Source organism: Azolla caroliniana, unplaced genomic scaffold (assembly GCF_043228905.1).
Source record: "Azolla caroliniana isolate FFs.n. ecotype wild unplaced genomic scaffold, voAzoCaro1.0.p SCAF_22, whole genome shotgun sequence".
In the NCBI taxonomy this organism is placed as follows: Eukaryota; Viridiplantae; Streptophyta; class Polypodiopsida; order Salviniales; family Salviniaceae; genus Azolla; species Azolla caroliniana.
In genome coordinates this window covers 545,648-560,296 of record NW_028230457.1, presented here as the reverse complement: position 1 = coordinate 560,296, position 14,649 = coordinate 545,648, and the positions used below count along the sequence as shown (strand labels likewise).

The 14,649-nt window shown below is 37.3% G+C and overlaps 2 protein-coding genes and 1 long non-coding RNA gene across 3 annotated transcripts; 2 read left to right on the top strand and 1 right to left on the bottom strand.

Annotated features, from left to right (window-relative positions):
- The first annotated feature begins 1,486 nt into the window (after positions 1-1,486).
- On the top strand, positions 1,487-4,100 carry TTN5 (ADP-ribosylation factor family protein). Its single transcript, XM_087337111.1, has 4 exons — positions 1,487-1,635; positions 1,939-2,049; positions 3,329-3,572; positions 3,908-4,100. The coding sequence occupies exons 1-4, from the start codon at positions 1,571-1,573 to the stop codon at positions 4,043-4,045; spliced, it is 558 nt and encodes a 185-aa protein (XP_087193237.1). The 5' UTR covers positions 1,487-1,570; the 3' UTR covers positions 4,046-4,100.
- A 920-nt stretch (positions 4,101-5,020) lies between these two features.
- Positions 5,021-12,339, bottom strand: LOC147849692 (putative serine/threonine-protein kinase At1g54610). Its single transcript, XM_087337110.1, has 8 exons — positions 11,625-12,339; positions 10,031-10,315; positions 9,631-9,948; positions 7,878-8,105; positions 7,677-7,777; positions 7,363-7,465; positions 6,839-7,273; positions 5,021-5,840 (listed from the first exon to the last, which is right to left on the bottom strand). Exons 1-8 carry the CDS (start codon positions 12,006-12,008, stop codon positions 5,553-5,555), a joined length of 2,142 nt encoding a protein of 713 aa, XP_087193236.1. The 5' UTR covers positions 12,009-12,339; the 3' UTR covers positions 5,021-5,552.
- On the top strand, positions 7,302-7,762 carry LOC147849693 (uncharacterized). Its single transcript, XR_015531723.1, has 2 exons — positions 7,302-7,554; positions 7,590-7,762. It is a non-coding gene; the product is annotated as an uncharacterized LOC147849693 (long non-coding RNA).
- Positions 12,340-14,649: the final 2,310 nt, after the last annotated feature.

Sequence of the window (14,649 nt, the reverse complement as noted above, 5' to 3'; positions counted from 1 at the left end):
ACATATCACAAGAGCTTTCGCCTATTAAGTGATAATTGAGAATCTAAATCTTCCCCACTACACACATATGAGAGTTGTAAGTTAAGTCATCTTGCATTCTCGAGAGACGATTAAAGTGGTATTGTTTAAGTGGTGTAAATTGATATAGTCAAGCAATAAAAATATGTAGATTTCACTTCGTCCTCTTCGGCATCTATTCCACATAATCCCATGGTCTTTCTCCCCTTGAAGAAAATCCTGGCAATTCAGCGCAACAAACACAACCTACACAACATCTATCCTCTACTATCATTGTGGGTTTTGGTTATGTATGTTGACTTCTCTTATTGTTAGTTCTAGAAGGAAGACCCTCCACTCTAAGCATCGGTCTACCTTGAACACATCTACTCTCAACCTTGACCTATGACCTTGTATGCAAGTCTTGCACGAATAAAAAATGCACAATATGAAAAGAATCAGGGATCGATAGCATAGTACCCACAATTAACACAACTCAACACATATATAACGTTACCAAATGGATAGAGAATAGAAAACGATTGCACAATCAAGGGCAAGATCATGATGATGGTGCCAATAACTTCATCTGACTTCGGAAGGGAGTCAATGATCTCAATGGTTGTGGGTGAGGTCGGGACCTTTGATATTGGTGTGTTCACTAGTTTGGGCACTTTAAGTGAAACATGACCAATAAAGGTAGATTTTTTGTTCTCATGCAAATTGGGAGCAACAATCTCCTAATCAAGGTCGTGCTTCCCTTTCTTCTTGGGTATGATCATAATCAAGCCAAGGCAAATGGTATTCTTGACCATCCTAATGATTCAAGTTGATATAAAGAAACTTATCAATCTCCTTTTCACCCCTCATGCCTATATGGGATTTAGGCAATAACAACCACTAACTTTATGAATTGAAACTCCTAGGAGAGCATCAATACCCACCACTAACATTATGGATTGAAGGTTGATCCTAATGTCGACGCATACTATCTTAAAAACTCTTATGAAAACCAAGCTCCCCTCTCATAAAAAGTGTTGGTTACTCTTACAATGATTCGTTGCTTCATTGTATAGGTGGGACACAACACTTACGGACACCAGAAACTAGTAGCAGGAGAGGGCGCCTTTCGATAGCATCTTTCGCTATCCTTATCGAAAAACCGACGGCTTACAAGGGAGTTCTTCTTCCAAAGAATCCACTTGATCAGAAGACGAGCTGCTTTACCAGATCTTTTGTGGTGATCGATAGATAGAAGAGCGAGAGACGAGACAAGATGCATGCAAACCAACCCTTCTTGGGAAACAAATAATACTATGTTTATTTTACATACATACATACATATACATACATACATACATACATACATACACACACACATATATGTACATACATACATACATACATACATACATACATACACACATACATACACACATATATGTACATACATACATACATACATACATACATACATATAGATACTGTATTCATATGTACCTCCCAAACTGCAGGGGAGACAGGCACAGAAACAGAGCAAGAGACAGAGACAGAGACAGAGACAGAGACAGAGATGGGTCTTCTCTCAATCATCCGAAAGGTTAAGAAGAAAGAGAAGGAGATGCGGATCCTGATGGTGTAAGTTCCCCCCCCAACACACACACACAATCACACATTGATTTTGCTCTTCCTTATGTTCCTTGGGCACTCCTCTTGCCACGCTTTCTGGAGATTCCCATCTCAAAAATTGTTGGGAAATCCTGCTTCACATCCTTCGGGGAGATTCTCATCCTTTGCAGCTTCTTGTTTATATCCTTTTGGAGAAATTCCTTTCAAAAAGAATTAATAATAATAATTTGCAGTCTCTGGAGATTCTTCTTCTTGGAATTTTTGGAGATTCTTTTACTTCTCAAGAAAAGAAAAGAAAATCATTTGTGGCAGGGGCCTTGATAATGCAGGTAAAACTACCATAGTCAAGAGAATCAATGGCGAAGACACGAGTGGTATCAGCCCTACCCTTGGTTTCAACATAAAGACTATGCAATACAAAAGGTATGAAAAATAACGTGTTTCTATATGTAACTATAGTGATCTGGCTTGATAGTTAAATCCTTATAATGTGTGTATTGCAATCAGTTCTTAAATTTGTAACCTGATTCAGGAACATCCAAGAAACTCAAATAAATGACCCAGGTTGCAAAATGCACACAGACACACACATGATACGTATACATGATTTATTGTAAAAAGGAAATTTTGGGCTTCCATGCTCCAATTTGAAACTTAGTCACTGAATCCAAAGTTTCATGTGAAGCCTTACCTTTGGCTTCAGATTTAACTCATCAGTCCAATCTATAAGCTTTCCAGATATCATACATAACTCTATTGACCGTTTGAAGATTCATTATTGTAAAACAATGTCGATGAATATTTTGTTGAATAGAATTCATCCAATCAGTTGTTGATATAGTGCAAAATCATAAGTTTTTCTCCTTTGTGTTGGAACATATCAATGAAGAGATGGTAAACATCAGCTTACAGACTGATCAAGAAAGCCTATACTATTGTGAAATCTTGATTTAAACTCCCTGAACCTTAAAACCCTAAAAAAATCTGCATGATGGCTTTCCATAGTTGCATACGAGTTGGAAAAATGAGACTCAGAGAAATGCCCAAGGTTGCTAAAACCATATATATAAGAACATTGGTTATGTAATATGTAATTTACAATAACTAGAAAATTTTGATGATCCAGATTCAAATTTGAAACTTCATGATTGAACTTCCATATTAGTGCCTTTCATATCAACTCTCCATTCACCTATGTGCAATGTTAGTGTCGTAGTTGTATCGTTATGAACTTTGAAAACCAGAAATACCAGGGGAAACTACAAATACATTGTCATGGGATGTACTAGTAGTATGAGAAATTTTGATTGGAGATACTAATGTGGTGGTGGTGAAAACAAGAGATAACATGATGTAATGCATCATATCATCATGGGATGTACTTATATGAATGACCAATATAGGGCATGCTGTTCTTGACGTATCAAGCAACGCCTAGCTATACATTTATTTCTTTTGTCAAGGCCATATGGATAAAAACCTCCATAATGTAAACTCTGTTGTGTGTGGTAACATGTTTATTGTGCAAAACATCGACAGTGATAGCATTCATGCCTTGACTTGTTTTTTTTTTCCTTTTCTAGTTTAGCTTTTTAGCCTACCAGTAGGTGCTACTTTGTGTCATCAAAATATTATTGGTCTCACATCAATCCCTCAAGCAAATATATGTTATTTTAAGACCATTTTTCTATTGCAATGGCAGCTTCCGACTCAATATCTGGGACGTGGGTGGGCAGAAAACATTAAGGTCATATTGGAGGAATTATTATGAGCAAACAGATGGCCTTGTGTGGGTGATTGATAGTTCAGACTTGAGACGTTTGGATGATTGTAAAGCAGAGCTTCATAATCTCCTTAAAGAAGAGAGGCTGTCTGGAGCATCATTGCTAGTGCTAGCAAATAAGCAAGATATTAGAGGTGCTTTAAAACCATCTGAAATCGCGAAGGTAAATAAACAGGTCACTTTGCTGAGCGTGCATGATCTCAAACTAAAAACATGAAATTTGTTTCTTTGGGAAAATTCAAAAATAGGACCCTCATGTATAGCATAATATAAATAATATCCCCTGTTTTGAATTTACCCTTGGGTCAAGAAGTATGCAATAAAGTTAGGTTCTCATTAATTCATCCCCGGGTAAGGATTCTCAACTTAAAACGAATTAAGTAGCATTCCAAATCAGAATACGGAACATCATTGTCATTATTTCCAATGCCCATGTAATCAGTTCGGCATTTTCTGTTAAAGGTATTCTCTCTAATAACTTCCTTGATGTTTTATCAGGTTTTGAACTTGGAGGTAATGGATACTAGTAGACACTGGCAAATTGTTGGCTGTAGTGCTGTTACTGGAGAGGGTCTTCTTGTTGGTTTTGATTGGTTGGTGTCTGACATAGCTTCTCGCATCTATGTACTTGAATAAAACATTTAGAATTTCAATGGAAAGGACCTACATGGTCTCATTTTGTTGCAATAAAGATATTGTCCTCCTTAACGTTACATTTCTATCCACAACTCAAGCGGACATAGTCTCATTTCTCTTGAACAAAACCGTATTTAGAATGAAGTAGTTATGTTTTTATTTGTGTTAAAAGTATGTGGTATGTAAAAGAAGGGAAAACTCCCTGCCAATCTCAATCTTCCCACATGGTGACCGATTGCCAAACAAAAGTTATATTTTCTAACATCTCCCCTCTTGTATCTACTCCAAATTTTATATAAAGATTCAACATATAAGAGGCACATTTGTTTAATGCATGTGTCTCTTATTTATTTGGAGAAAATGTCTGCTGATATTATGCCTCACAAGTTTTCTACATGATTCCTTACTTTGTACATCACAATTTTCTGTATGCGGTCCATTCTAATACTAATACATAATTCTTCTATCGTGTCCATTGTTTTACATATGATATCAGTCTATGATGCAGACAGATCTGCCAAATGTTTCATGGTGGTATCTAAATTGTATTTTGTCTACATTTTTTTGCTTTCAATCATGTCCATTGTTTTACATGTGATTTCATTCTATGATGCTGAGAGATCTGGCAAATGTTTTATGGTTGTATCTAATTTGTACTTTTGTCTACATTTTTTTGCTGACCTTTGGATGATGGCTTATAAGGATGTACATACAGTACATAAATTCTTTGGTAGTTCCTTAGTATGTGCGTGTGTGTATACAATAGACTTTTTTTAACCCAAATACTTAGCAATTCTATGGCATAAATACATATTTTACATATCATTTTAGAACGTCAAAATAATTGACATATCATCTGTCCCTTCAAAAAATACAAACAATGACAGTTATGTATAGTGAACAAGAATAGAGAGCCTGTGACTTCATCCAAGGTTCAAGAAAGCTTGGAAATAAGAGTAATAAATAAGTCTAACGTAAGATGCATGCATGTTGTGACAAATTATTGCATGTATTCTAGATTCCCACATCCTTAGAAGTTTCAATATCATTATAGAAATTTAAAGTTAAAAACTCGTAGAATCTCAATATTGAGAATAAAGAAAGGCAGGATTGCATGTGCCATCATCTTTAGGAAAGATACAGCTGCAGTAAGTTATATATTTATCAGTTTTTGTTTTGCATAGTTTGCAGATGTGTGAGTGTAGCAGTTAGAGATGAATAACGTAAGCCATGTCTTTACATGGGCTTACAAAACAGGCAGGGCCTCTTGTGACATGGACATTCCTGAATATCTTTGCACGGAGGTTCTCATGAAATGGTCAACCCCATCCTCGTCGTAAAAACTTGTGTAGCTATGTAAACTTCTTCAAACACTTCATAATTACAGTATCTAGCTGCAGTCCACATTTCCTTTACCTTCTTATCAATGACGACCACAATGCATTAATCTTATGTGAATTTTGGCAAGGCTGTAAATGTTCATCACTACTGAATGCCACACATCATATCATATTTCATGTTCTGTCTCGGGTTTCTCGACTAGAGCTGGTAGACCTTGCTCTGCTTCCAAAAGCTCCACTATCTCTCCTCTGCTTTGCTTTCGTCGTCTCACTGGTAATGGTCCATGATTCTGAAGAGAGACACTTGGCCAGGCACCGTTTGAATATTGGCGAGAACGCCTTACAGCTTGCTGTATCTGCATTTCATGCTGCCCAAGAATATCATCAAGATTTGATGAAGGATGTAGCAGCGGTCCAGAGAAATGTATGTGACCCAATTGTCCTCCATTGAAGCTCTGCACATAAAACTACAAGCATTGTTAGACTATATCGTTTTCAAAGTTATACCTGATAATGACAGAATGTATTTCTAAATCTTTTGTCTGTATTATTTTGAAGTTAATCCTACATGGAGATGCTTACAGCAGCAAAAAACAAAGGGCAAGGGGACAGAAGCCAGAGACATAAATATAATCCAGGTAGTTTTATCTATTTGATATCACTAATATTGTGTTCTCATACAAACATGAGTTTCACACCCTCTGTTTATAACTAGAAGTTGAGGCTCCATCTCTTCAATGAGATTTTCCAATCCTTATCCAACGTGAGTTTACATTGCTCACATTTCAAATATATGAGGCTTGAGCAATTAGTTCTATCTAGATATCGCTAATATTGTGTTCTCGTACAAACATGAGCTTCACACCCTCCATTTATAACTTTAAGTTGATGCTCCACTCTTCAATGAGGTTTTCCGCTACTTATCCAATGTGAGTTTAAATTGCTCACATTTCAAATATGAGAAATTAGTTCTATCTAGATATTATTGAAGGCAGATACTACTTATCCTATGTTCCAATAGTTGGATGAATCAGACACTGCTCATATTATGCTCTCTTACAAACATGAGGTCCATTTTCTTCCTTTATTTTTAGCTAGAAGGTGAAGCTCCAGTGTTCACCTCTCTTCTATGAGGTTCACAACCCCTTCCCAATGTGGGTTCACATTACTTGCATTTCAAAAGACAAACCCAATTGTTTGAATCTATTAGATATGTCTAGTCTCCATTATAGAGGTTCTCTTATAATAAAAAAGTTCCTCACAATCTATGCATAGATAGATGCCAAGGCTCCACATTTTCAATCAGGTTTCTTACTCCTCATCCTATGTAGGGTTCACATTTTCTAAGGCTGTTTCAAATATAAATCCTGTTCTTTTGCAAATGATAATAGTTTTGGGACACTATCAGAGATTCAGTGCATTTTCTTTCCACAAATTCAAATTTCATCATTACCGGTCTCTCTTGTTGAGCTCGATTTTCTCCCTTGTGGAATGACTCTGGCTGTCCTGGCTCCTCAGTATGCTCATGTTTTTCGATTTTCACACTACCAAATGTAGCACTTTGTCTAGTACTATCTTGCTGCCTAAATGGTTCACTATTCTTTGCAGTGATTGAAGGGTTGGAGAAACCTCCAACTGGAGTACGGATAGAAGAGGATGACTTATTCAAAGATCGATGCATCGGACGTGAAAAATCCATTGATTGAACTTCGTCTTGTTTCCTTGACCCTTTGCTTGAATTGACTACTGGACCAAAATTACCAAATACAGCTGACCCATCTGCCACATGTGGTGGATCAATGCGAAATCCAACAGCAGAGTCATCTTGCCTTGCATTGAATTTCTCACTTTGGCTTTTTACTGAGGAATGCGATACTAGACGACGTTTCTGTGCATAACATTTGAAGTGAGATTGAATATGCTGTTATGGTCATTGGTGGGTACTTACATGTTAAGGGTATTTGCAAGATGTTTCACCTGAATGGATGTTGCCAACTCTGCATTTGCATCTGGTGCAGGCATTGCTTTGCTTACTCTTCTACCATCACCACCCTGCACTCTTCCTCCAGCAGCCCTTTGGCTTTACATGTAAGAGGATATAGAAAAAGTATTAGCTCCGTGTAACTCAAAACGCTTTAAACGCACATGTAATTAAGAATTTCAGGATAGGTTTAAAGCAGTTGGAATTAATGATTCCAGGAAAGGCTTCTCTAATAGATTGACCTTCAAAACCAGATTTAAAACCACTTGCTATTGAAGATTTCAAAACAGTTTTGGAGAAGCTATCTTACCGACGAGCCTCTTCATCTCTTAATTTTGCATCAAACTCTTTACTGGGTGGATATCTTGGAAGAATAGACGGATCGCATGCAAATGGCTTTGTCGTAAAAAACTGGTCCAACAATTTAGAGACTTGGTATTAAAATACATTGAATCCATGGGGTGGATAAAGTAAGTTATTACTAACGAAGTAAATTCAACCAGGGCCATACCTCACTTTTCAGTGATCTTGCAGCTGTCCCCCTATCTGCTGGTTCTATAGCAAGTAACGTCTCAAGAGAGGCCAATGCTGATGGTGGAAAGTCTCTGAAAGTCTCTGCAATGGATCTCTTATAAGGCTGTTTCGGTTTGAAGATAGTTGCATGTGGAAGCTTAGACTTCCTCCAATATTCTTCAGATGGAGAACCACAAAGTTTGAATATCTTATGCAATTGTTCAACCTGCAAGAAACCAACTTTCTATTTCATATGCATGTCTTTTTCTTTTCTTTTCTTTTTCATGAAAGTTGAATTTTTATTGTAAAAATCCATACAAAGGCCGACTGAAAAAAACAACTTAAGAAGAACGCCCACTGATACAGTTCTCAAATTGGGTCTATCTAAAAGAAGAATCGCCTTGTAGTGTATCTTTAACAACTAAAGAAATGAATCACGGGGTGTTCATCATCTTTTTCCTTATCCAAACATTAAACTTCCATGTTTCTCCACATAAAATTTGATATTTACATGCATAAAAACAGGTATTACATGTTTCTTTTATTATAAGATATCCATTCATTAGTATAAACAAGTATACATAGAGATGTGATTCTCAAGTGATCAGCGGAGGGGTGACATTTTTGAACGACAGAAATGGAGTATCTTTCCAGAGAGTAATAAACTGGAGACACTAAGCAATTTTAGCATCTGAATCCCCAATAAAACCATCCCACTGTCCTTTTAAAGTATGGAGGATGTCCAACCAAATGTTACGCACCACTTCAACTGGTGAAACCCTGACTTGATGAAAAATGGAGGAGCACTGAGCCTTCCGAATGTAGCATATGGTGGTACTACTCAGTAATTCTCATAATGGTTGCATCTCTTTCCTTCTTCCTAAAAACTGCACGGTCACTAACGGAACTACCCCAACCGTTCCGAACCAAGTGCTGAAGCATGGTCCAGAGACTCAGCATCATAATGGAACACAGAGTGGACTAGTGATGTCCAAACCACCATTCCCCATGTGAATAGCAATGGTGGAAAATATTACATGTTTGCCTACATACATTTTGTAATTTATGCACATAAAACCTTTTCACCCTCAAATACATCAGCAAATGTCTAGACTCACAGGAATTTTTTATTCATTAATTTTTTACTTCAAAGGATACATATTTTGAGCTGCTGAAGATCTAGACTAGCAGGTATCTGAATCGGTTGGTTTCTCAAGCTCAAAGTATATATTGTTGTAGGGTAACCTGTTGTGGATCTAGACTACAGGCATTTTTTATTGGTTGGATTTTTTGCATTCAAAGGATGTATTGTTCTAGTGTAAATAGTTGTAGATAAAGACTACCAGGGTTTTTCTGTTGATGGATTTTTTGAAGTCAAAGGATATACTGCTGAAGGGTAAATCAATCTCGAATGGATTTGGCAATCTGCCCCCTTGCAGAAACATGGGTATACATACACATACGTCATTCATAAGGTCAGACCCTGAAAACGTCTGGAAAATCTGGCCCCAAGGGTGAAATGAGTATATACATTTCTGTCTTTAATAGTAAGGTCAGATCCCCCAGGGTTTTGTCCCACCGCCTAACAAGTGTTTTTCCTGTGACAGTAGTGTGTGTTAAATGTGTTTTCATATTAGTACCAGTTCCAGACTCATTCTTCTCTGTGTAAATTATGGAATTGTATTCTTTTACAATATATATGCATACATATACATATATATGTAGAGAGAGACAGGTCGACATTTACTTACTTCAGTTCTCCCAGGCATGATAGGTTTTCCAGCCAGTAGCTCTGCAAGAATGCAACCAGTGCTCCATAAGTCTACTCCAACCCCATACTCTGTTGCCCCCAATAGAAGTTCAGGGGGGCGATACCACAATGTAACAACACGGCTAGTTAAAGGTTGCCTTTGATCCTGAGAAAAGAAGGTTGCAAGCCCAAAATCAGCAATCTTCAAAATGCCCGAATTGTCAAGAAGAAGATTGGATCCCTTTATGTCACGATGAAGAACACCACGGTTATGACAGTGATCGAGCCCCCTTAGTATTTGTTGTAGGTAGCATTTCACCTTATAGGAAAAAGTTTGTCATTATATATTTATACTAAATTATGTATTGAACTAATTTTAAATCATTTCTTATGCTATATACCTGGGGTTCTGAGAATTTTATCCCGGGTGATGAGGCCAGCCCAGCTAAATCATGTTCCATGTATTCAAAGACAAGATAAAGACTGCAAGACATTCTTGATGTAACTAGTCCTTCAAGCTTTATAATGTTTGGATGATCAAGCCGTCGTAGTACTTGGATCTCTCGAGCCATGAATCTAACACTCTCAGGTTCCAAATTATCAAACCTGACCTTTTTAAGTGCAACAATTTTCCCTGTCTCTAAATCTCGGGCTTTATACACATTGCTGTACGTACCTTGACCAATCTGTAAACAATGAGAAGAATTAAGATTAGTTTTTATGCCTTCCATTCTAACTCCTTGCTTCGTCCATTGCCAAAATTATCATGCATACAATATGTATGTATCTTTCAAATTAGTTGTATCTCCTGCTTTTACTTCCTTGCTTCATCTATGGTCAAATATAAACCCCGGTTGGAGATCGTTGGTGTAGTTCAATGTGACAAAATGATTTTATGGCAGCAGAAGTAGATTCAAATAGTGGAGAAAAAAACAAACCCAAAGTTATACCCATGGAACTCCTCAGGCATGTCGGATCAATATAATTCACTTTGGAGGTGTGTACATACACGTGAATGCTAGTGAAAAACAGTCGCTTTAAACATACAGCATTATAAAATCAATATAAACATTGATGAAGCTATGACACCCAAAAAAGTAACATTTTGCTAGCATGTATCTAGCATTCAAAAAGGCTTAAGAGATAACAAAAGTCTTCTATTACACTTTTCTCCTCACAATACAGAGAGAAAATCGATCCCATTATAACATAGGTTATGTAATAAAAGCAATCTTTCTTGGTAAAAGGGCATGAACCCTAAGGAAAACTAAAGGGTTCTCAATTCCTATACAGATGGAGATTCAATATTACAAATCTTCCATGACTTCCTTCCAAACTGCTATCATTACATCAGGCTCAAAGTGCATCCACTAAATTGACATTGGTCTTAGCATATTCACTGACTAGCTAATTAACAACAATTTGTAGCATTAACCTCATGAAGCCGTGAAAGGAGCATTGGCATTAATAATTATTGAAAAAATAAGAAGATAACTCTCTAATTTTCAGAAACTGGATGGTTTTTTGGGGAAGTCTTATCGTTATAGCATTAAAAGACCCTAGAAACAAACACAAAGCTTAGCAATAAATAAAATACTGAAAAACAATGCGCTCTAGTGTGACTCCAGGCTTCAATGTTTTTATAATGTGCTTTTATATGTTGGCTTCAAATTTAAAGTCTGGATTAACTCCTAATAACATCATTATGCATATGCCCACAAACCCTAACAAGATCATGTTTGAAAAGAATCCTGGAGAGATCACATACTGGATAAAAATTATCATATTCTCACAATACCTATCCAGGTTCTCATTTATTGTGCAAATCCCATAATAATGTAGTTATCAAACGCTGGCAACAACCAATGGGCTAACTCTAAACTTACTGTAAACCCCTGCAATATATGTAGTCATATGCATATATGATCATAACACTCTATCAGATCCTCTGATTTATTTTGAATGATGATGGCAATGCAAAGCGAATGCGTATACCTTGTCCAATTTCTCAAAAGAATCAGCCCTTCGTGGAATCCACCCTCTTATGGCTTCTCCCGCGACCGAAGAGAGCCAAGTAGGCCACCCTGCAGCAACGTATTCACCTTCTAAGTTCTTGGGAGGATGAGCATATCTAGGATTTGGATTCCATTGTTTCTCTTTTCTTTCATCCCAACTCCAAGAGTTTCTTATATCTGAGCCTCCATTGCTTTTATTTTTCTCCCTCTCTTTTACACCCACACCATCTCCTATGACCTCTATGTATTTCAACCTTCCGGATGCAAATGAGCTCCTCTTTGTTGAACTGATAGAACCTTTGCTCTTCTGGCTTTCAAGCTCCTCCTGCAAAAGCTCCGACCTTTTCGAGCCGACACAGCCCATCACTATGAAACCAGTAAAAAAAAACCCTAATCTGTTCCTTTCTCTTTCTCTTTCTTTCAAGTCATCCTCTTGGCTCTCTCCTCTTTTTGTACTTCTTTCAAGCAATATCAGAGCTTACTGCTAGTCAGGAGCTTATTGCATACTCTGTCAAGAACCTGAGGAAAGACCTGCCTAGAAACAGACGCAGCCCTGCAACATATAAAACATCAGGCCTCTCTCTCTCTCTCTAACTCACTCTCTGAATGGAGAAAGAAGGAAGGTCCTTCCTCAAGCGCAGATTATCGCCTCTGTGGAGAGCTTGAAGAAAGCCATTCAGAATCAAGATCTTTTTTTCTTCAAGTCCATAATATAGCTTCCATGGAGAGCTTCAAGAGAGGCATTTTGAAGCTTGAATCATTCTAACCTCGGATTTTATCACGGCCTCTCTGTTGATAGGTTGAAGAAATCCATCAAAATCTTGAAGTTTCTTTTTAACCTCTCAAGAGTTCATTAGAGCTTCTATGGAGACCTTGAAGAAAGGAACTACACCCCCAAAATGCAATGCCTCTTTAGGAATGTACCTTCTTCTGCTACATCCAAATGGCTTTCTCTCAGCCTCTGTGCCTTAGAGCTCTGTAAGAAAAAGAAAATGGCAGGAAAAGAAAAAAAAAAAAAAAAAAAAAAAAAAGACCTAAAGCTGTGTTTAAAGAAGCAGAGAGTGCAGAGAGAGGAATGCAGGAAATGGGTCTCTCTTTCTATCTATCTATCTATCTATCTATCTATGTCTCTGAGCTTCAGCTCTATGAAGAGGGGGGGGGGGGGGGAGGGAGATAAAAAAAATGAAAAATGAAAACCCTAATTCTGGGTTAAACTAACGTACGTCGTCAGAAGGAGAGAGATCGCCATAGCTACTATGCAGAGACAGAGACAGAGACAGAGAGAGAATGGAGTGTGGTGGGGGCTGTCCACACTGAGACAGACACACACACAGAGAGACAGAGACACACAGAGAGAAAGAGAGAAGAGAGAGAGAGAAGAGAGAGAGACAGAGAGAAGAGAGACAGAGACAGAGAGAAGAGAGAGAGAGAGATGCATACATACATACCATACATACCATACATGACACAAATACATGCATAACATACATACATACCATACAAAACTAACAATCGGCAACGGTTCGGTTTGAACCGAACCGAACCGAACCGCAAACCGCGGCGTAACGGTTTAAACCGTTTGGTTCAGTTTGAGTTCGGGTTTGGGTTCGGGTTTTTTTATCGGTTCGGTTTCGGTTTGGTTTCAACAGCTACAAACTGTGGTTTTAACGGGTTTTTTTTTTTTTTTTTAATTAAAATTTGTTTTTAAACAATCTTTTCATTTTCGTGCCTTATTCTCACATTTTAGGAAAATCTTTAAAATTTTGAAATTTTAAATAATGAAATATTTTAAATTTTTGACCTAAGCTGAAAACGGAAACCGAACCATGGTTTTACCAGTTTAATGACTTAACGATTTGAAAAAAAAACTAATGGTTCGGTTCAAGTTTCTAAATTTTTTAACGGTTCGGTTTTGACCCTCTCGAACCGAACTGAACCGTTGCCGATTGTTATAATAATATAATACATACATACATACACAAATACAATACATACATATCTACAATACATACATACACAAATACAGTACATACATACACACCATACCATGCCACCATTACATAAGATACATACAATCCACACATACATACCAAACCATACATACACCATGAATTAGCAATGTTGGAACAATTGGTGTTTTTCCTTACAAGTGCCTAGATGCTTGGCATGGTTCGTACAAACACCTCACTTTTGTTTTCGAGATCAGATAGGCGTTTAAATGGTACTAATTTATCTCGCTTGGATAGATTCTACCTATCTGGCAAATTTCTTTCATCAGCTGGTACAATACATATAATGCCATGAACCACCTTCTCATATCATGCTCTAGTTATTCTTTCAGTCTCGACTAAAAACCTCAAAGAATTCTCCAATCTGAAGGTTCCTGAAAATATGTTGTTACGCAATAGTTTTTCATTTGCAATTGGCTGAATTATGGTCTCAAAAAGATGTTGTACAAGAATCAATAGCTATGTGGGTAGTTAATGGCTTACGACATATTTCAGAAATTTTCAGATGAAAATCCAAGGAAAGGTTTTCTATGTTGCATGGACAGGAGAAACGGTCTCGTACTTCTCTTGTTTCTTTACAACGGTTAAAGGAACATTATCCACATTGTACTTGGATTGCTGAGAAACTTGGATCAGCAAAACAAGAACTTGTTGAACTATTAGAAATGCATGTAGAATTTCAATATCATCGTAGGGCAGCTAAATGGGCCCAAATGGGTGATAAATGCACAACTGAATGTTTTCATGCAATGAGACCCAATCATAATGTTGTTTCACTCAAACAACTAAAACATGAGAATGGGACCATCTCATCTAACCCTCGAGTGATGAGAGAGATAGCCACACGATACTATTCCAACCTATTATCAATTGTTTCCTTTTCCAATGAAGATTTAACAAGTCGGTCTTGTGTATGGAATAAGTTGAATCCAAGAATAACACAAGATATGAATGTGCGTCTTCAAGACGTTCTTACTTATGATGAATTGAGTGAAG